The sequence below is a fragment of the Berghia stephanieae genome, chromosome 4 (genome assembly GCF_034508935.2).
Source record: "Berghia stephanieae isolate SIO BIC M18660-M18661 chromosome 4, UCSD_Bste_1.3, whole genome shotgun sequence".
Taxonomy (NCBI): Eukaryota; Metazoa; Mollusca; class Gastropoda; order Nudibranchia; family Aeolidiidae; genus Berghia; species Berghia stephanieae.
In genome coordinates this window covers 77,458,041-77,481,962 of record NC_088363.1, presented here as the reverse complement: position 1 = coordinate 77,481,962, position 23,922 = coordinate 77,458,041, and the positions used below count along the sequence as shown (strand labels likewise).

At 33.5% G+C, this 23,922-nt stretch overlaps 1 protein-coding gene and 1 long non-coding RNA gene across 3 annotated transcripts; one reads left to right on the top strand and one right to left on the bottom strand.

Moving 5' to 3' along the window:
* The first annotated feature begins 4,336 nt into the window (after positions 1-4,336).
* Positions 4,337-21,231, top strand: LOC144971297 (uncharacterized). 2 transcript variants are annotated; one of them, XM_078911917.1, is made up of 10 exons: positions 4,337-4,444; positions 11,582-11,800; positions 12,205-12,300; positions 12,914-13,326; positions 14,173-14,451; positions 15,109-15,249; positions 15,654-15,914; positions 16,632-16,863; positions 17,289-17,476; positions 18,483-21,231. In XM_078911917.1, exons 2-10 carry the CDS (start codon positions 11,623-11,625, stop codon positions 18,732-18,734), a joined length of 2,040 nt encoding a protein of 679 aa, XP_078768043.1. In that variant the 5' UTR covers positions 4,337-4,444; positions 11,582-11,622; the 3' UTR covers positions 18,735-21,231. The 2 variants fall into 2 exon arrangements, with proteins under 2 accessions (XP_078768043.1, XP_078768044.1); XM_078911918.1 differs by lacking the exon at positions 4,337-4,444 and adding an exon at positions 4,708-4,739.
* LOC144971299 (uncharacterized) lies at positions 18,821-23,456 on the bottom strand. Its single transcript, XR_013645110.1, has 2 exons — positions 22,360-23,456; positions 18,821-21,618 (listed from the first exon to the last, which is right to left on the bottom strand). It is a non-coding gene; the product is annotated as an uncharacterized LOC144971299 (long non-coding RNA).
* Between the last annotated feature and the right edge of the window lie 466 nt (positions 23,457-23,922).

Genomic DNA, 23,922 nt, shown 5'->3' with positions numbered 1-23,922 from the left:
GCAAGATAGATAAATTCATTTCAGTTATATACAGCAGTGCTGCAAATGCGGGTTCGTTCTGTATTTGCAGTAGTAGCCTTCGAGCTAGAGCTTTATTGCATAGAGTATTGGGCGCAAAATGTTTTATAAATAAACTACATTATTATTATTATTATTATTATTATTATTATTATTATTATTATATTATTATTATTATTATTATTATTATTATTATTATTATTATTATTATTATTATTATTATTATTATATTATTATTTTATTTATTTATTTTTTTTATTTATTTTTAAAAATTTATTTATTCATTTTAAATTATTTTTTTGTTTTAAATGATTAACTGTTATTATTATTTTGCGTTTCGTTGACAATGACGATGTGTATGTTCTGGAGTGATGGTGGTGTTGATTTGGTGGTTGTGATTGTAGTGGTGGTGTTGATGATGTAGTAGTGGTAGTGATGGTGATTATAAGGATAATGATGATGATGTAATGGTGGCGGCGGTTGATGTAGTTTTGATAATGATGTGGTAGCTGTGATAATGGTAGTAATGATGATGATGTGATGGTTGTGGTTATAGTTGTAGTGGTGGCGGTGGTGGCGGTTATGACGAGGAGGAGGATGGTGATGTAAAGGTGGTGGTGGTTGCTATAGTTTTTTATAATGATGTGGGCAGGGACGGCTGGTAATAATGGGCAGGGTGGGCAAATACCAGCCTGTTTTTTTTCAAGTTTTATGCTGTATTACCAGGTCCGAAATAATCTAATTTAAATTAAATAATTTCAAAAGTTACTACTTAAACTTGATACTCCGTACTGAAATCAATTTGTGTTTATTTTTGATAGATTGCGAATCACCATGCATCCCGTAATACATAAACCAGGATACGCTCCTGTTCTTTTTTTATCACCCCCCCCCCCCCCCAACCGCTCCACTCCGCCCAAATCGTCATCTCATCGTCTCGTCGCCTGACGGTGAACTAACTCCGATTTTTGGTGTCTGGCCTCTCTAGTACTAGGTCGGGCTAATTCAAATGAGCCCACCTTATTAACCAGTGAACACTTAATAGAAATTTTGCAAACGAACTTTTTCTTATTTATTGCCTTACTTGTGCTGGTACCATTGATGTAATGACGTTGGGAATGTTCCAGTATTGAATTAAATTTATTAATTTACTAATTTTATATCAATTTAGTATTAATTTGTGTTGTTTTTATATATTTGTTTATCCATTTAAACTATTTATTTTTTCCTCGTTTTCTTTAGTGCTTCTCAAAACTCATTAATTTATTTAAATTGTTTTCTTATTTGTTTTGTTGTTGTTGTTGTTGTTGTTGTTTTTTATTTTTTTTTTTGGGGGGGGGGGGTTGTTTTGTTTTTTTAACAAATTAATTTCTTAGTTCTTTTTTTTAATTCTTAAAGTAATTACCGCTGTATTTTTATTGCCAGACAAAATATTTTTGCAATACAATGTATTTTCTATTGTATCCCCCCTAATAAAACAAAACATTTTTTATTCAAAAGTCACGACTAAATAAATATATAAAATACAACCACCATTTTGGTTTTCTCAACAATTGAATTAGTATACGAGAAATACTCTTCTGAGAAAGGAGAGAGTTGAATTCTAAGTTATAGAGTAAATAAATACGTTTAAAGGAAGGGTGGGCAGATTCCGTACTTGCCCGTCCTGAAGCTAATACATACATAAGATAGTTCGTGATGAAGAGGCGGGAAGCTAGGGGTTGGTTGGGTAAGGAGTAAAGATAACACGGTCGTTATTGTGATAGTCTAACGAATGCATGAGGAGAGATTGGTAACATTATTTTGTCTTAATTGTATTGTATGAAGTATTGGCGAAAGCCTAAGATTAAATAAACTTTGTTTTTGTTTGTCTTATTTTGACTATGGAACTGCCTACTTGAATTAGGAAAATAAAAATCGTAATTTTCAGGGCTAATAAAATCGTATATATTTTAACTACTATTTTAAAAAATCACCTGAATTTTTGTCTGTTTTGATAGATATCAAATTTTTAAAAACGAGAAAAAATGATTGGAAACGTAATAATGATGGTGATGGTGGTAGTGATAGTGGTAGCGGTGGTGGTAGTAGTAATGATGGTGGTGGTAGTAATGATGATTATTATTATTGTTATTATTATTAACATTATTATTATTATTATTATTATTATTATTATTATTATTATTATTATTATTATTATTATTATTATTATTATCATTATTATTATTGTTATTGTTATTATTGTTATTATTATTATTGTTATTATTATTAAAGTACTACAATAGCAATAAAAACAATATCAACATCATCATACAATTTCCGTCATCGTCTCCACAACTATCATTCTAACCAACAGCACCACCAAAACCACTACCAAAATTACATCCTCCTCCACCACCACCACCACCACTACCACTATTCCAACCACTAACACCACCGGCACAATCATTCTAACCACCAAGAGAGCAGTAAAATGATGCAATTTGAGCTCTGAATGAAACTCGTGTCATATCGCTGTTGTTGCTTCTCGATGAAAACTTTAAGGTTACTACATACTACTGAAAACCAGTAATGTAACAGAATTATTAATCTCGCCGTTGAGGGATTAAAGCATCTCTTTAATTTTTCGAGTGAACGAAATGGACTTGTATTGTCAAGGTGTTTTCGCATTATGTCTCGTCGCTTTATTTTTTTTGTTGTATTCTCTTTCGTGATTCATTTTTGATTACGTTTGGAATAATTAAAATCTACTGGTATTGTCATTTCATTGTGAATGTGATTATTTGTGGTTGAAATATTATTTTTTAAATGTGAAAAATAATAATAATTTAAAAAATATATATATACACACACACACACACACACACACACACATATATATATATATAACCGAATCATCTTTGCCCCACCACTGTAAATAGGCTAGAACCGCCACTGATGATGTGGAGGTTGTTGTGATAGTAGTAGTAATGATAATGTGGTGGAGGCTGTAATAGTAGAGGTAGTTTATTGATGGTACTCGTAACTTCTATTATTTGCAGGAGCACTGAGATATGAGTCAAGAGCATAGCCCTACTATAATACTCTTTTAGTACGCCATGGTCAAGAGCAATATCGTGTGTGTGTGTGTGTGTGTGTGTGTGTGTGAGAGAGAGAGAGAGAGAGAGAGAGAGAGAGAGAGAGAGAGAGAGAGAGAGAGAGAGAGAGAGAGAGAGAACTGGAACTTTATAAAATATATTTAACTAACTGTAAATAATACAATAAACGGGGACGGAACTTTTCTTATTAAAGTAATCTAACAGATAAGCTGATGATCATTCGTTCACATCTTGAAATCTTGGAGGTGGGGACAGGGAAATTTTCATGGATTGGATCGGGGTAACAAAAACAAAACACCAATACCACCATCATCACCATAGTCATCATTATTAGCTACTGTTGCTACTACTACTACTACTACTACTACTACTACTACTACTACTACTACTACTACTACTACTACTACTACTACTACTACTACTACTACTACTACTACTACTACTACTACTTCTGCTACTAATATATATATATATATATATATATATATATATATATATATATATACTACTACTACTACTACTACTACTACTACTTCCACAACAACAACAACAACAACAACAACAACAACAACAACAACAACTACTACTACTACTACTACTACTACTACTACTACTACTACTACTACTACTACTACTACTACTACTACTACGACGACGACGACGACGACGACGACTACAACAACAACTACGACTACTACAACTACTTCCACTACTACTACTACTACTACTACTACTACTACTACTACTACTACTACTACTACTAATAGTAGATCTACTACTACTATTACTTGCAATGACTAATCACGGTATGAATACATGTACTAATGATCATTTTGAGACGACCCCACAAAAAGATATTTATAGAACCTTGCGAATATCCACGCAGCTAAAAAAATCAATGACCAAGCCTAAACCCCACGTGACCATTACGTGTGCGATTCACATGAGCATGAGTCATGCGCTTGAGAATAAGTCCATATTAACAGAAATTTGGATAAATGAGAAAACTTGGCTTACCGTAGTTCAAAACTTGAAAAAAGTGCCCCATGATAGGCTTTCTAGAGAATTTGACATATAATGATTGTGTCCCATGTTAAGTCATAGTTATTTATAATAATATTCCTTAACGTGATACATTGAACAGTTTTCAGAAGTTGCGGTTTATCCAAAGTTATCCAATACATAATTTCTTTGTTATACGGACAAACGCAGCCGACTCAGAAAATCTGTCGCAATGCGACAATCCGAACGCAGTAACAGGGTATATAAACTGAGGCCTGCTCCGCAGCCACAGACCCATCCGCGGAGGAGATCAAGAGTTTACAAAGGTGAGTTTCTTCAGTTGTTCTCAAGTTAATAAGTCATTTGTTTTTGAACCAGCTAATTATTATTATTATTATTATTATTATTATTATTATTATTATTAGTATTATTAGTATTAGTATTATTATTATTATTATTATTATTATTATTATCTCTCTCTCTCTCTCTCTCTCTCTCTCTCTCTCTCTCTCTCTCTCTCTCTCTCTCTCTCTCTTAATATGATATATATCTCACACTCTCTTCCCCCTGCACAACGAAGCTCCAAATGGTCTTTGCGTTGAAAACAAACTGTTTGGTTTGGTAGGTCCATATTAATTATATACTCCAACATAGTTGTTTTATTTTGAATTTGATATGTAACAAATATCGGGCTGTTTGTGTGGTGGAATTTTGAAGTTAGGGAATCTTCACGATTATTGTTTAATTGACAAAGTAATTGGCAATGTTATTATTATTATTAGACCCATACCTATAGTTTAATTCCTTAAGCAAAACTGAATGGAACAATGAAATCAAATGAAATCATCTAATTTTCTCCCTTTCATGAGATATAAGTCTCACACTAAATGGCCTTTATTTATTGTTGAGCTGCTGTTAACGCAGGTCATCGCTGAATTGATTAATTCTTCTTTATAACTTTCTGTTAGGCTTATGTTTTTACTTACTTTTCTTTTTTTTTTTTTTCTAATCAAAGCAAAAATATAAGTTCCAACTTCTAAGTACCATTTCTTCTGTTATATCAAATAATAGGGATTTAATTAACACGTTAACTTATATTTGACGAAAGTACTCATCGCTGAACCCTAGGGAAGCAAGCACATTCGCGGCAATAAAATCTTATTAGGTAGATATACCTGAATATTTAATTTCCACCTAGACCCATTACGACGTGTACTTATTTGTAAATAAATGCACCTATGTCCTTTTGAGACATGAAATTAAAGAATTCACTTTATCTTCCATCCGGGCTTTCTACCATCTCCTTTTTCCTCTCTTAAAAACAAAAACAAAGCAAAACAAAACAAAACAAAAAAAACAAACAAAAAAAAAAAAACAAACAAACAACCAAAATCAAACAAGACGAGAAATAAACATCGATAAAGAAGGAAAGCACAATAAATATGATATGAAAAAAAAAAACAGAAAATGATGCATAAAGCGTTAACTTTGTAAAAATAAATAAGGAAAGAATAGCCCCCCCCCCCCCCCCCGCCCCCCTCCCTCCAATACTGTCTGCCTCTCTAGATTGGCTCCACTTGATACTTTTAAAAAAGAAAAAAAAAAAGCTTGCGCTTTTGTTTAGCGCAATATCCACTCATAAAAAATGACGATGTATATTTATTCATATACTTTTCCCCAATATTTTCTATTCTTATCACTATATCATTAAAGATGGTTATTAAAAATGTAAATGTTTGAATTTTTAGATAATGTTATCAATGTTAAAGATTTTTTTTTTCACTAGGCTACACATATTTGCAAGTCTGTTAACTGAACGCGTTGGTTTGAGAGTAGGTATTGTGTTACAACACTGGGCCCATGACAGTTTGGTTGGGTTATCAGCCATCAAATATGTTCAGGCAAGGCCCTCTATATAGTGTTCCAGGCCGGGAAGCAGGTCCGGAAAAGGGATAGAATAAAAAACTACCAGGCCGACTTTTTAAACATTTTTATTGACTCCAGCATATTTAAAATGTATCACAATGTTATTTCAATATTTTTCCACTACATCATATTGTTTTGAAATAGAATATTATGACCGAAAAACGGATTTGAAGTGAGAACTATTTTACATCTCCGCCGCTATTATTTTAACTAAAGGTATCGCATACGCAATCAGGCCTACGATCATTCCGCCTTTTGTATCGCTATTTCTTCCCCGTTGTTCCGCCATTGTTCTGACAACAATGCCTTGATCTGCTAACAAAAGAAAGTTTGTTTCAACTATTTACGGATCGTTGCCTCTCTACAAGATGGATATAAAGACGTCTAATTCCCTTTGAGTGTTGCTCTCTTCAATTTTCAGCGTATCCCAAACAAAGGTGAGTTTTTGTCGCGAGTTTTGAGTGTAGAGTGTGAGTGTGACGAGTGACAATGAGAATGACTGGTAAAAATGGAATGCGAGTTTGGATTACAAAGAGAGTTTTATCTAACTCACAGCTGACTGTTAAATGAAAAAGTAGGTAGATAGACGTCTTAAATGAAGATCAAACTTCCGAAAGCTCCTACATCCCCGGTATTCTTGTATTTTATAATGTTCTAGAGTACTATCTAGATAGTAGGCGGTTTGGGAAGGGGGAAACTTTTTTTAAAAGTTTGTCTCCCCCCTCCCAAACTCCCTACTAGAACATTATAAAAAAAGTTTCCCCATTCCCATTGAAACCCCCTACTAGAACAAGAATACTGGGGATGTAGGAGCTTTCGGAAGGCTTCCCGTCAATCTATCTTACTTAGACTAGGCAGTTCGACTGCAAACGGGGCTGATTGTGTCCCAACTCTCAGCTAGCCCATGCCATAGTCATAGGGAAGTTGTGACTGGAAATTGAGGTGGACGTCTTAAAATATGACGTAACATTTTGGCAACACTCATATATTTAAAACCTTTAATTAATCTATTATTATTATTATTATTATTATTATTATTATTATTATTATTACTGTCTACGTACACGGTAACTGGGCACCTATCACTATCATTCGTTTACTGCGTCTTTATCTGTTTATTGTTTGTTTTTGTTAGTTTTTTTCCCTCTTTTTTTGTTACCTATTTTTGTTGTTGTTTTTCAAAAAAATTTTACCATGATGTTTAAAAAAAAAACTTCGATTTTAATTTTCTAAAATTATCTATTTATTTGAGATCAGTATTTGTGGGCCTTGTTTCTTAATGGGGCTATGTGGTCTAGTGGGCAGCTATGTGGTCGAGCGGTATGACACTCGCTTTTTGATCGGAAGGTCCTTGGTTCGAGCTTCGCTTGGCGATAGTTGAGTCCTTAGAAAAGGCTCTTTACTCACATTTTCTCACCGTACTCAGGTTTAAAAAAATGAGTATCTGGCCCTTAACAGCGTTGTCTCTGTCCGAAAAAATTGTATTATCGCCTAACTGGCGTCATGTCTCGTTCTCCATGTTACGTGTTGCTGTTTGTCAGAGACCCCTTGTAAAGCGCTTTGAGCATGTTTAGTGGAGATTGTACTATATAAAAGCTCAATTTAATTTTAATGAATTTAATTCGTACTTCCTTACAAAGGGGTAGGCTGTCCCATCATTGTTTATATTTATTCACCTTATCTACACCATTCACACTACACATCTCTTATTCGTCTTGTTTTGTTGATAAAGGGGAAACCAGAAACGTCCACAGTATGTCTTCGTCTAATAAATTGAGGCTTACAATTCAACACTTATCGTTATTTTTTAGATGATGTGTAATGTGTACATGTATCTTGTAGTCCTGCTTAAAACAATTGACATTAATCTCTACCCTAATTTCAAATGGTTACTATAAACTAATGTATCTACCTTTATTTTTTTTTCCCCACAGTATTTGATAACCAACAGTCGTTCCATGATGGTGAACAAGTGCTGTGTCCCTGGATGTGACAGTAATTATTACAGACTTAATTGTGCGCCAAAAAAGGCATCTTGTTTTGAATTCCCGAAAGATGCAGAACAAAGGAATTCATGGATTAGAAAAATTCCCCGGGAAAACTTGGTTGTGACAAAGTTTACTGTTGTTTGTGAAAAACACTTTCAGGAAGATGATATTATACGTTTTAAAGTCGTTCCTGAAAAAAATGGACAACCACAGAAAACTGTTCGCAGGAAGCGTTTGAAGTTGAAAGCTGGTGCCATCCCATCAGTTTTTCCAAATCTTCCCTCTTACATCACTACTACCCCTTTGCCTCAAAGGGAAAGCCCCAGGAGTAAGAGACAGAGACTTGAGGAGAGAGAAGAGGAAAGTTTTAACGTTTTTTTAGAACAAGATAAAATTTTAAGTTTTGAGCATTTTAAAAATGAAGTGTGTGGATTTCTGCAAAAGTGGAAATATAATGATATTTGTTATACTTTAAAAAATGATTCTGTATATTTGTATGCCACTGCATCGACTGATTCGGATGGATTAACGATTCCTTTTAGTATATGTGTAAAAAATGATTTGAAACTAGATGTGTGGTTAAAAAATGTTCTTGTTTGTAAAAATGACTTGAAATGGATAATTCCGGACTCTAAGCTGTCTACTTGGAGCCAGTTAGAAAATATTTTAAGCCATTATTCTGCAACAGATTTTACATCTTCCTATAATTCAACATTTCATCAGGCAATTAAATTGTTGAATGTCTGCAGAGACAAAAATAATGATGATAGTAATAACAAAGTTTTTGATTTTTTAATTGATCAGTTAAATTTGATAAATCTGTCTCCATCACAGCGTAGATTTTCTGCTGAATGTATGATTGCTTCTTTTTGTATTTATTCAAATTCCCCGACAACTTATCGTAAGTTAAGGGATTCTTTACTTATTCTTCCCAGTGTGCGATATTTACGTTTATTATCTAGCACTGTATCTTTAAAATCAGGTCTGATTGCCAATGATTTTTTAGTGAATGAAATTAAGTACCTGTCAGATAAAGATTTGTATGTTAATCTTCTTATTGATGAAGTTCATGTCAAGTCGAAATTATCCTACAGAGGGGAGCAATTAATTGGACAGGCTACAAATGATCCTGAAAATCTTGCCAAGTCTATGCAATGTTTTATGATTTCTTCTGTCATGTCTAATAAGAAATTAATTGTTGGAATGTTTCCTGTTGTAAAGATGACTTCAGATTTCTTGTTTGAAACAACAAATGATGTAATTTTTAATGTTTGTAAAGCTGGATTTAATGTCATCAGTGTCATTTCTGATAACAATAGAATTAATCGAAAGATGTTTTCTTTACTGACTAAAGACTCAGAAACTAAATTTTTTATACCTAATCCTATTGACAATTCTCTCAAGATTTTTTTATTGTTTGACTCTGTTCATCTTCTCAAATCAATTCGAAATAATTGGTTGAATGTTAAAAACGATAGTCAAACTTTTACTTTCCCCAATTTAGATAGTGAAGTCATAGATAGCAAATGTATTTCTCATGCTTCCTTTTCTGATTTAAAGCATTTATACAGAGTTGAAAAGTCCCAACTTCTAAAAGAGGCCCCTACCTTAACCTGGAAATCACTATTCCCACACTCTTTAGAGCGTCAGAAAGTCAGTTTAGCCCTTAAGATATTTAATGAAACCAATATTGCTGCTTTGAAAACCTTAGGTCCTCATTCAGCTTTCACATCTTGGGAGGGTAATGTTAATTTCTCTGGAAGGAGACCTGTGCTTATGTCTGAATGAGACATTGAGTGATCTCAAACTTCGTACACTGATAGTGTGCTCTTGGAATCAACATCTGTTCCCTATTTGAACCAATTCCCCTTTCTCTGCCTTATTTTTGGGTGCTTTAATTGTAATTCTATAACTTTTAACTATCCCATTTTCTTCCTTTTTTACTGGCGCTGATATGACCTAAGTGTTGTAAAACCCTTAAAAACAAAAACAAAAAACCCCACATATGCTTGTTTAGATTACTGGTTTGTATGTTTTGATAACTATGATGTGTGTAATAAATATAATTGCTTGATTGAGTGATATAATTATTACTTCAACTATACTATAACCGTAATTATGTTTTTGAAATCACAAAGTATAAATATATTTTAAAAGTATGTCACTTGCAATCTCTGTTTTATATTATGTATGATATACAGATTGTTCATGTTAAAAATAAATGTCCCAATGAGATAACTGTAAGAACTGAGTTTTATTTCTTAGTCTAGTGTGCAAGCGGATGGTTGGCGGGGCCATAGTAGATGGGAATCCTTTTAAGGTTCTTCCATTGTCATACTGTTTCTTCTTTGGGGGGGGGGGGGGGGGGGGGGGGGGGGGGGGGGGGGGGGGGGGGGGGGTATAATTATATGTCTAAAGCTATTGCAAGTGTTCTACAGCTACGACAGTCTCAGTCATTTTTTGGAAATGTATTTTCTTGTCTCTATTCAACTTGTAACTACAAACTGTTTTCAGTTACTTTTCTTTTATCTATCACCTTACTCTCTCTCTCTCTCTAGTGTTCTCTTAACAAGCTTACATACACAGCTGTTCTGTTTGTTCAGTCGTGCTATACGACTGAGTACTTACGTACAAAAAGGGTGTTAGCATATCCCTGGGCCATAATGCATGTTATGGGGTAACCATCATCAATCATATTTTTTCCTGTAAATATCTTTCGTCACCTATTTTGAAAGATGATATTTATTTCCCTCGTAGTAAATCTACCTCTCTGAAACATCCATGGCAGGGCCTAAAGTCTTGGTATTATTTTAACTTGTCTAACATCTTACTTACCACTGAGCACTTATATGACCTTAGCAGTGAGCATGGAATAACCCGCGTAAAAGTAAAAAAAAAGGAAAGTATAAGAATTCTCACTTTTAACTTTTATACTACTATTATTATTATTACTACAAAGTACTCTATATGGGTAACTTGTGTAACTTTAGCTAAGTCGTTATTGATATTGAAATGAACGAACTTATAAGCGTTAATATTATTTAGAAATAAGATCCTCTAACACTTAACACGTCTTTAAATTGTTTTGTGCGCGAAGAGCTGCACGCCAGCGTACAGGTAAACGATAAAGTGGACAGCGGCGAAGTCGGCCTGTTAGTTTTCGTCCCTCTCCCACGCTTCCTGGCCTGTGCTATATAGAGGGCCTTGGTTCAGGTCGATTTTAAACGTTGAGCTACATCAGTTTTACTCGATGTACCCATGGGGGCAGCGTGACTCAGCGGTACGGTCTTTGCTTCGTACCCAAAAGGTACCGAGTTTGACTACCCGCCTCGTTGAACAAGTCACCTCGCCCTAGCTCACTTTGCGGCGCTGCACTTCGGATGGCGCCTGAATTATTCCAGTCTCCCATTGGAATAGACCCTAAAGACAAATTTGCCCTTGAGGATGAATAAAGGGAATTTTATTTATTTTTCTTTTATTATCTCCTGGGCCTAACTGGCAAACACTGTAAATTGACCAATGATTTGCTATAATATTGTCCCTCCTCAGAATTACTCAACATCACTGCATTAAGTTTCTAAAGATTAAAAATGGCAACTATTGTGGTAAAATCCTACTTGGAAATGCCCGACCTAACTGTTGAAACCAGACGTTTCGTTGTGGAACGAGGAAATATTGACCAGGATGGCATATATGATCAGGTCCATGGTAAAGTAGGACAGACTTTTCCGGATTTGAAAGGCCAAAAATTTACTTTGTTTTGGAAAGGTGAGATTATTTATTTACCTATTTATTTATTTTTAAAGAATTATTTGTTTACTAATTTATTTATTTATTTAGACGTGCATTGAATGATTGAAAATGTTAGTTGATATAATATGATATATATATATATATATATTATATATATTATATATATATATATATATATATATATATATATGTTAGATATGAAGTTAGATGGGGGGGGGGGGGGGGGGGGGGGGGATCAGTGGAGGATATGGGGATGGTGGTTATGGAACTATAATTTGATTAATAACATGTTTATGTTTTACATGCTTTCGTAAATTAATTGAAAGTTGTGTGGTTTCAGATTATTATTTTTTTTTGGAAGTGATTGCTGTTAAATATTATTATTGAAAACAAATCATTGTAAAATATTTCATCATCAGATGAAGATGAAGATTTTGTGACTGTGTCAACTGATGAAGAAATTCGATATTTATTGTCGAGTGAAGACAATGGAATGTGCAGAATTTATATCAAAGGTAATTATTTAGATGTTCATCAAATTGGGTATAATAGTGAAAATTGAGAAAGCATTTTTGAATTTAATATTTCTTTCTTGACCATTTAGAAAATCACACCACAATAATTTTGATTCACAGTAAAATATAATAATAAAGGAAAGGAAAAAAGCAAAAAAAAAACAAAACAAAAAACAACAAAACAAAAAAAACAAAAAAAAAACAAACAAAACAACAAAATAAAACAAACAAACAAAAAAAAAATCCCAAACAAACAAAAAAAATCCCAAAAAACAACAAACAAACAAAAAACAAAAAAGAAAAACAAACAAAAAAAACACAACAAAAATCAAACAAACAAGCAACAAAAACAAACATAAAATAAAAATAAAAGCCCTTAAAATATTTTGCATTCAGTTTTTTCAAGTGTTGGACTCTTTCCTCGAGAGTAAATATTTATTCTGGTATAGCAAATGTTTTCTACTTTTTAATAATTAAAAGTCACAGTATCATAATTTGTAATTAATTTCTAGGAGTTGTGAGGCGATTGAGTTTTTTCCCCAGGCAAGACACATAAATGTTTATTCCTGTATTAAAAATATCTATATATTTTTTTTCAATGAATAAATTCCAGTGAGTGGAGAAGAAGACAACCCTATGAATACAACAGAGCAAAATGAAAGTGCAACAACTGGAAAAGGAACAGAAAACCATGACCAATCATTCCCATCCATGGACATGCCTCCACCTCACCCACGTCCATTTGATGCTGTATTTTCTGCTTCGGCACATCACCCTCCACCACCTCCCTTTTTCGGCTTTCATCCCCATGGGATGTTTGCTGGACCATTTCGTGGACCACTTGGTGGGCCTTGGGGGTGGGGGAGAGGACGTGCACGTCACCCCCACCACCACCATCATCACCATGGATTTGCACACCATTTCCCCCATCACAGGATGCACCACGGGCATTTCCATGGGGCAGCGGGGCACCACCCACACTGGGGATCACATTTGGGCATGCACGGAGGGAAGGATTCTCTAAGGGTATGAGATTTTGCGAAAGTATCTTAATCTTAAACATGTTTAAATTTTGTTTTGAAGAGATCGAAATTCTCTGTTCATTTATTGCTCATTAATATCTAAAATGCAAAAAAAAAAAAAAAAATAATGGAAAATGAATAAAATTTGATAGGTATTGTCATTTAACAAAGTATAACCTTCATTTGTGATGGCAGTAAAAATCCATGATTTGAGGAACATGTGAAAGTAGGGATCATGCACCTGCTGACCAAGGAGCAATTTTATTCGTTGTATATAATGATTAAATTCATGACATAGAATAAGAGAAAATGAAAATAAAAAAGGTGCAGTACCTTAAGAATTATTGGCTTTGTGGTCTTGTAGTATGACAGTCCCCTTTGGACTTTGGACAGGTAGGTCCAGGATTCAAGCCCCGCATTTGGTGGCTTAAAGTTGAGTCCTTGGAAAAGGCTCTTTACTCACGTCCTCTCACCTTACTAAAGTATTAAGTGAATACCAGGTCAGTAACAATGTTGTTTCAATTGAAAATACAATGTTAATATCGCCTCACAGGTGTCCTGTCTCGTTTTATATGTTAAATGTTGCTGTCGGCTGGAGACCTCTTGAATCGCTCCTTGAGCCCGTTCAGTAGATATTGTACGAAATAAAAGTTCAATTTTTATCAAGAACAAGAGCTTATATTATAAAACCTCATGTTTTGGAGTATTTTTTCACTCATGAAATCTGTCTTAAGAAAATCTTTGGTTTATCAGAAAGCGAAAACAGTAAAAGGGGATATTTCGTAGCTAAGGGCTGATGTCGCTAAAAGGTTTTATATAAATATAATTCTCTCTTTTTATCATTTTACAGAACTTAGTTCCAATGCCTCATCGTCGCTGGGCTAAAGGCTTTATTCAAAGTTGGAGAAAAGAAAACCTAAAGAATGCTACAACAACCACCAGTGATAGTGACGGCAAGGCTGACTGGAAAATCTCCATGGATGATGCTGGCATTCCTCCAGCTTATGCAGAATGGCTTAAAATGAAACTTGTCCGTTGGCATAAGAAATGGACTTCTGATGAAATAAATGAAATGGACGTTGGGGGCGAAGACAACAAAATGGAAAAAAAGGCTAATAAAGCTCTGAAGGTTGGCATTTATATTTTTTTACTTTCAAATATGTACTATCTTCCATTTAATGACCAGTCAGCCTCCTTTTTTTTGTGAGGCTATGTGGTCTTGTGGTATGACATTCGACTTTGGATCGGAAGATCCAGGATTCGAGTTCTGCTCTGAGCGGTGCATATTGAGTCCTGGGGAAAGGCTCTTTACTATCATTTTCTCACATACTGAGGCGTAAAATGAGTACCTGGCAGTAAACAGCGTTGTCTTTGTTGAAATAAAATGTACTATGGCCTAAAAGGCGTCATGTCTCCTGTTTGTTAAGTTTTGCTTTTGGCTGTAAAGTGCTTTGAGCACGGTTTTAATGGGTAGTACGCTATATAATTGTTCAAGTTTTTTAAAGCATCAAACAGAGCCAATTTAGAGAGGCAGGCATTGATATCAGGTGGGAGCTTTTTTTCTTCTTCTGCATTATTTGTTTTTGCTTTATGAGTAATGCATGCTGACAGGCTCTCAATGCTCCATTTTCTTTTCTTTTTTAAAAAAATTGATTTTTGTTGTTGTGCTTACTTTCTTCAGGGATATTTACTCCTTGTCTTTTTTCTTCAGTGAGTTCTTTTATTTCATGTCTAAAATAAAGCAATAGTTGAATATAATTACCTTATCCCTTATTCTCTTCTTTAGACATCTGTCCCAAAAGAATTTCGACAATGGACAAAAAGATACCTCAATACCCACTTTTGTAGGCGTGATTCTCCCAAATTCAAGAAACAGCATTATGAGTGGAAGCAAGATTTTTTGGCCAAGAAAAAACATGCATTATTTGTAAGTGAATGTGGTTTTAAAAAAATATATATATAAGAAATAAAAATCAACATTTGTAAAAAAGTTTATTTTCTCTAAAAATACTATTACAGCTGAACTAATTCAAAATTGTTTTCTATCATGTGAATAATAATAAAAATAATAATAAAAATAATAATAATAATAATAATAATAATAATAATAATAATAATAATAATAATAATAATAATAATAATAATAATAATAATAATAATAATAAATTTTATAATAGTAATATAATAATAATAATAATAATAATATAATAATAATAATAATAATAATATAATAATAATAATAATAATAATTATTATATATTATTATTATTATTATTATTATTATTATTTATATTACTATTATAGAGGTGTTTAATGTCTACTTCTGTCCAGGCCATGGTACCCAGTGAACAACGCTTATGGACGAAGAACTTCATCAGAGACTGGCGCATTGAAAAGAAACTTGATGAACCAAACACGAAAATACCATCAGTGGAAAGTAGTTATGATTGTGAGGTAGAAATGGAAGCTTTTTCAGTTCCTGATGGATACAAGCAATGGCTGGAGATATTTCTGCAAAGGTGGCATACATGGAGAGGCCAGTTGGAAAGGAACCCTGACACAATAATGAGAGGTGGAATGGGACAATTCAAGGTTTGTGTTGTCATTTTTTGCCACTAAAAAAATCATCAATATGTTGAATCTCTAGTATTAGTAATGATATTAGTAGTATTAATAGTAGTAGTAGTAGTAGTAGTAGTAGTAGTAGTAGTAGTAGTAGTAGTAGTAGTAGTAGTGGTGGTGGTGGTTTTAGCAGCACCGGTAATTGTAGCAATAGCAGTATAACTATTGGCAGCAGCAACCACGAGAAACATTATTTTCTTACAAGAAACTGCTACACCATAATATGCAGTTAACGCCAGGTGGATCACAATAAAACAAACAGCTAATGAAATGCCCATGAAAGACTAGCATTTTATTCTCAATAAGGCATGCCATAAGTTTTGTTTTTTCCCGTCAACATCTATTTTACCACTAATGAATGAAACTTATTTGTAATGTAAAAGGTGCACATATCAGCAGGTCTGATAACCGAATGCAGTTATGAACTTGATTTAACATTGTTGTAATGGACAATATTTTGTATTGGTTTGAGAGTATTTTCATTACAATAATGAGCCCATAACAAGTTGGGTTATCAGACCTGCAAATAAGTTTACGTCGGTAATGTACCTACCATGTTTCCTTCTTCTATACTATATTTTTTAAATTGCATTAATTTTTTATTTTTTTTTTGTGGATCAATAAGTGTGTTTTAAAAAAAATCTCTTTTGTGTAACATATTTTCGTCATTATCTTTTTGTTTTTCAGGATATTGTTCCGACTGACTACCGTGCTTGGGTGAAGCACTACATGTGTGTACACTACGGCAAACACAAGAAGTCAGAACAATGCCGTGAAGTGGAAGTTGATCCATCACATGTAAAATATGAAAAAATGTTGCAAGCATTTCAGAAGAAATGGTTGGAGAAGCAGCAATTTATGGGTAGTGACAGTGATACACATCTCTCTATGTCAAGCAGTGAAGAGGAGACTAGCAAAGGTGATTACAGGTTTTATAAATATATTTTTGTCTACAGTGTTTTAGGATTTGGGGGAGATAGTTTTAATGAATTTGCGGAAGGTTGGTATATACACAGTCTGGACAACTTTCATTTCATTGACCAAGAAAAGTTTCCCAAACAACTCGAGTCATGCTGGTCTTTTCCATATTTACTTACTGTCACTCAAACATGATATGTTAGGCACAAAAGTGTCATTTATGGTAGTGGCAAATTCTTTTCTCATAGAGCCGAATTCAAGTTATTGGCTGGAATTATTGAATATAACGTTCCTCTCACGAGGATTGTTACAATTATATGGATGGATTAAAATATGTGTCTTTAATGCACAATCTCTATCAAATATATTTCCCTGCATTAAAATAAATAAATGAACATCTTAAAAAAAATTCTGTCAATCTAACAGGAGAACCAGAGACTTCTTTTGAGCGTCTGAGCATCAACAATGATAATGGCAGTAAAAAAGCTAAAGTGAGATTTGATGACGAATCAGATCAGAGTAAGGCTAAGAAGCAGAAAACACTAAAGATGGAGGATCTTGTCCTGCTGATGGACAGCGATGAGGATGATGAGGACACGTCTCCTCAAAGAAAGGTTTGTTGTCAATTTCTTTTAACTACAGTATAGATCACTTAAAATCAGTACCTCGGGATCGTGAACACATCTTTTTGACTTTAAATGATGTTGATTTGATGCCTTTTTAAAGGAAAGGAAACATTGTGTGGGGTCTAAAGAAAGTCAAAATGGGTTATGATACCAATTACTAATGGAAATGAATCAATTGTTAATTTGTGTTTGAGATCATTGCACAGGGAATGCTCATGTGTTGACTGCAAACAAGCAAATGACTCTTTGGAATCACCTTTAAGATTTTAAGCCATTGATTGCTTTTGTGCTAAGCTGTGTTGATACCTTTTTTCTCCATGTGTGTCGTGAATTGAATGTCTTATTTACAACCTATGTTAGTTACTAATATTGCAATCGCTTTCACAACTGGAGGCAATTACAGGCAAAGATTATCTTTAGTTGTGTGTGTGTGTATGTGTGTGTGTGTGTGTGTGTGTGTGTGTGTTATGTGTACGGCTGTGTAATTCATTATTAATACCTACAGAGTGCTCATACAAGAATATACAACCCTCCTCTCTCTCTTGCAATCACAATGAAAGCAAAATTAATTCCCTTATTATTTTTTTTTTTGTTGCTTCAGGCACTATTAGTATTTACTTTTAACGGCATTCCATCTGAAAATGTTGACATCAACAGAAAATTGTAAAAATAATAAATAAGGGGAAAAAATATAACCACCTATTGGTTTAAATTTTAGCAATCTAATCAAACATAAATTGAAAATTGTCAGTGAAAACAAAACAAAGCAATACCAATTTAATAGAATCCATAATCCTTAATATATTTTGCATGCAAGTCAGATGATGAAAGATTAATCGTAGAGACTTAGTTATTTTCAAAATGTGAGGTGTTCAGTGCTTTAAAATCATCATCTAAAATATTTAATTTTGTTATTGTGACTGGCTATAGTGTTCCGGCTATATTTCTAATTCTATACATAGTTACGAAATTCGATTATTTTATTTTTGTTTAGGAACCAATGATTCCCACCTTTCGCCATTGGACAAAACAGGCATTATACAACTGGGATGGAGAAACAGTTGGCGAAGCAAGCAACACACAACGATATAATGAAGGTGAAGAGATACAACTGCCACCCAATGTGTATCATTGGATGTCAAAGATGATGATGAAGATGCAGATGAAGAAGATGAAACAGCAATTCAAGAGTGTTAAACGTGAAATGAAAGCAGCCAGGAAGCAGCAGAAACATGAGATTAATTGAATTGTTTATCCTATATCAATATTGACGACAAAGGTGGATCAATATTTTATCTACATTTCACAATAAACGCAATAAAATTCTCTTCATTCGTAATTTCGTATATAATGTTGTTTTATTTTTCATACAAGGCACTAAAATGATACAAATACATTAATTATACATATTCATTAATGACATTTTCCCTCGTATGTCCAACTGCCAGTCAATACTCTTCAAATTTTAAGGATTTTAAAAACAATTTTGCATTATGGTTGATTTTAATAATTTACATTTGCCATTGTTGTTGTTATTTTGAAGAAGATTAAGTGAGATTTTAAAAAATGATTCATATTATTAATGTAATTGAATACAAAAGGCAATACGAAAATAAAAAATGAGTAAAGAAAAGAATCATGAATCACTTACTGTTTTAGATTGAACAATTTGCTTTTGCTTTTAATACAAGCAATGCAGGTAAAGAAAGAGAAAGGTTTTAAAAATGAATGCAAAAACAAACAAAAAATTAGAGAATCATCATTTAGTTATCAAAACGGTTTTTATTGGAGAGAAATTATCTTTAAAAAGCTGTTATCATCTTTATGCACAGCTACTCTGTATCTGTTTATATATGCAGTACGCATTGCACCGTAATGTTTTTCGATGCATTCCATTTAAATATATATTTTAACACCATGACTATCGCAAATAGTGAAATACCATTTTTACCATGTGTTATATTGTTGTGTACCCAAGGTCCACTAATTTTTTATTGTCAATATATCAAATGTATCTTCTATAACTTGTAAAATATTTGCTGATGACATCAAGATGTGATATGTGCAGATTCTGATAAACATGATTATTCAACCAGACATATTATTTTCTTTTTAAGTGTTCTATGGGATGGCAATTAGAATTTGTTATAGAGACAAACGCGAAAGTTTTACCCATAGGAAAATAGAACTATTGACTACAATTACTATGACTATTACAATCATATTTTTTGTTCAGAACAATTGTCTGTGAGAGAATCTGAGAGGGATCTTGGTATTTTATTTGACCCCTATTAACTTTTGACATACAATATAAATGAGTTTATTGAGTAATCTAATCGTTTCTTAGGAATTAATTGTGAAAATGTCATGACAATTTTTGTTAGTACCCTTTTATCAGTAAATTGTTACGCCAATCCTTATATATGAAAATTATGTTTGGAGCCCTATGAACAAAAAATCATTTACTATTGAAAATGAGCAAAGACGAGCAACAAGATTATCTCTTTGGTTGGAATCTATGTCATACAAAGACAGATTAATAACTTGAGATCTCCCAAATTTTAAAAGAACAAGATTTAGTGGGGATTTAATTCATTTGTATAAAAACTCTTCATACTATGCGTAACGTGGATCCAATTGTATGTGTTTTTTTTTTACATTTTACTTTTATAAGGGGTGATTAATTAAATAATATTTCCCAAGGGGCATCGTACAGATAATGACATTAAGTTCAAAACAAACAAAATAAATAATAAAACAACAACAAACCCCCCCCCCCCCAAAAAAAAAAAAAAAAAAAAAAAAAAACCAACAAAAAACCAACCAAAAAAACAAAACAAAAAAATCAAACAAAACTGTTAGTTCTATTGACCACTTTAAGAAATCTCCAAGAGTGGAAATCGTTCAGACGTAAATATGATTGAAGTTTACTTTTGTGACAATTGAAAATCATTTTGAATTACTACAATATTTTCAATACCATATCATGAGCCATTGAAAGGATAAGATAAGATCATAGCAAGTATTTAATTTTTGATCTAAATGCAAGGATTTCAGTGGTAAATCAGATTCTAATAGGAGGGAATTATTGTGTAGAAAAAGAAGAGCAAAAGAAATAAAAACTTCTAAAGGCAATACCTCAAATCTACATAACAGTGCACATAAATTAATTTATCAAAATCGAGCCTTCGGCTTGCTTTTAGCATTCAACGATATATATTTATCAAAATTAGTACTGGTAAAACCTAAGTTTTACAGTTCCTGAATTTTCGAATCGATACATGATATACAAGGCTGTTTAGATTTGGAGAAAAATATCGTTTTCTTAAAATAAATTATTTAATGCTTGTGATTCAACATGCTTTGATGTCCTTTAATAATGAAATGCTCATGAAAAAATAACATTACTATCCATTAATAAATAGGGAAAAGGGATGTCAAATTATTCATATGAAAATTATATAATGAAACCCCTTTGTTTTTAGAAATTAAGATTTATTGGGCATTTTTTAAAATCTGAAAATTGTTTTGAAATGATAAAACGCTTAATCTTTTGTTCTTTTTGTGCTCCGTGATTAGCTTATCCATATTGCAGTATTGTTTTTTAAAAATAAACAATGCTATAATTAAATAGAGATGTTATATGTTGTGCTTTAAGATTATGGTTTACATGTGAAATTACCAACAATATTCTTCTTTATTCTTTTGTAGTGAGAATAAATAAAATTTATAGTGGGAATTTACTCTTTTGTTTTATCATTTCATTCACCGTCAATTCTTTATAAAGTCAGACCAGACTTACAATTCGAAATAATATTAGACGAAATATTATGTGCAAATATAAAGAGCATCTTAGTGTTTTTCAGCAAGATTAGTAAGCTTTACATTGTGTTGATTGTGCGTGTTTGGTGGGGATACTGATGATAGGGTCTTCTCTATCTCCTTGCATCTTAGTTTCCCGTATGGTTGTCTGAATTCTGAGAGGAGGCGTTTCGTTCAGATCTTGGCTGGTTTTGTTCATCATTTTACCTTTGATGTTGTCTTTTATCTCATATTTTTTCGCGTTGCATTCTGTCTTTGTCCTGGAATGGGATTGATTGGTTTTATTCTGTCCCTTGCGGAGTCCTTAGCTGAGAGGGAAACATTCAAATGTTTAGTATTACTATTAGTTTTGGGAGATGAATTTTCCCTCTGTAAATCATCTCTCTGTTATGTATTGTTAGTTGTTTTCTGTTTTGGATAAATTCTGTAAACATTTGAATTTATTTCTCTTAGTAGGATCCTGTGCTTGTGTTTGGATGAGATTTTTGGGTGATCTCAAAGTACACTGATGAGTACTATGCTCTGGAAGTTACATCTGTTCCCTATTTGAACCAGCTCCGATTGTCTTACTTTTTAAATCTATACTTTTTTTACTATTCCATTTTCTTCCTTTTTACTGGCGCTGAAATGACTGATGTCTCTCAAGCGCCACAAAAAAAAACATTACTCATTATTTTGCTTGTAGTCAATTCATTGCCATCAAAAAAGTCCTGCTAGGATAGTCAAGAGGTTACAGAGTAGAATCTAGATACCTCAAATATACATGTATTGTAAAAAAGAAAAAGGTAAGAAAAGGGATTGATTTCAAAAAGATAACAGAAATAGATCAAAGGCAACCGACTAGTCAGAGATCTCTCAGACACAAGCACTGGACTCCTGCTGAGAGAGATACGTACATTCAAATGCTAACAAAATTCTTACTCAGAAATGTAACAAAAAATACAGTGCAACCACGACATTTAAGGGACCTGAAAAAAAAGTGTGGTTATAGTGAATTTGTATAGCAGAACAATGCAATAAATAGCGTAGTTTCAGTCAAAGTTGGCTACCTTGAAAATAACACCATGCTGCTTCTTGAGACGACAGAGTCAGCCATTACTTGCTTGAAAACTTGGCATTCCTAGCTTGTCTACTAATATCTTGACCTGATCAATAATGATAGGCCACAATGTCGGTGTGTTGATCGCTTGACTTTGCTTAAACAACGTCAACACAGTTGCATCAAAATCAGCATTAGTCGGCAGTCACTGCTTTTTTTACTCTGTGGGTCGAATCCTTGCTGTTTGATTTTCTCTTGGTTCTTAATGATTGTGGTCAAGCTGGAGAATCCCCGAGGCCCATTCTGTAGGTGAGACAAAGAAAGACAAAAAGCAAGGAGGAAGTGTTCACTCATCGGTTGAATGCTGTGGTGCTTGCTCGCTCATGGGACAGATTTGCAATGAAATTTATGTACATTTAAAAAAAAGAAAGGAACCATACACTTGACTGTTTCTCTCTCTGCAGAGGACCCCATTGCAAGGGTTGGGAGAAAAACACAGGCCTGCTACAAAAGTATATTGCTGTTGAGATTTACCTCATCTCTCTTTTGAACTTGAGCTTTTTTTCTACAGTGCAATATCCAATAAATAACAATCTCAAAGCGCTTTACAAAGGGTGCCTGTCCAACAGCAACACTTAACATGTAGGACGAGACACGTCGTCTGTTAGGCAACATTACAATTTTTTTTTTCTATAAGAGACAATGCTGTTTAATGACCAGGCACTCAATTTTACACAGTATGGTGAGAGAGTATGAGTAGAGAGCCTTTTCCAAGTACTCAACTATGCACCACTCAGAGTGGGACTCGAACCCAGGACCTTCTGATCCGAAGGCGAGTGTCATACCAGTAGACCAAATAGCCGAACTGGTCACCTTTTTAATACTTTTTGTGTGTGATCCAAAAGGTTTTCATTATTAGGTTAAAATTTTAAAAATGAGCATTATATAGCACAATATCCACTAAATGTGCTCAGAGCGATTTACAAAGGGTCCCTGGTCAACAGCAACATTTATCATGTAGGACAGAACATGCCACCTGTTAGGCGATATTATAATTTTTCGGACAAAGACAACGCTGTTAACGGCCAGGTACTCATTTTACACCTGAGTAAAGAACCCTTACAAGGATTCAACTATGCGCCGATCGCGAGGCTCGAACCCAGGACCTACCGATCCGAAATCGAGTGTCATACCACAAGACCACATAGCCGCACTAATAAAAACTCTAAATTTCACTGTCCTGCACGTCATGCAATCATTTGTGACTCAATGTCTCTTATTACATTGGTGGGATCTTGATACTGAAAATTGAATTGATAGCCAAAAATTGGGTTTTTATCTCTCATTGAGTCATTGAGGGGAATGTAAATGATTTCACATTGTGTGCAATCCCAATATTTCATAGTTCTCATGATTTGACCTTAATTCTTACTTATGACATATGTTTTATCCTGATATAATGCTTGATAAAAGCAGTGGTTCACATTTTATTATTAATTTTTTTTGGGGTGGTTTTAAAACACTTACGATCCTTTCAGCACCAGCAAAAAGGAAGATAAAGAAGAGTTTGAAA

Coding starts and splice junctions, on each gene's coding strand:
- LOC144971297 (XM_078911917.1), top strand. CDS start 11,623: ATGGCAACTATTGTGGTAAAATCCTACTTGGAAATGCCCGACCTAACT. Junction 12,301..12,913: donor GTGCAGAATTTATATCAAAG/GTAATTATTTAG, acceptor AATAAATTCCAG/TGAGTGGAGAAGAAGACAAC. Junction 17,477..18,482: donor ACACGTCTCCTCAAAGAAAG/GTTTGTTGTCAA, acceptor ATTTTTGTTTAG/GAACCAATGATTCCCACCTT.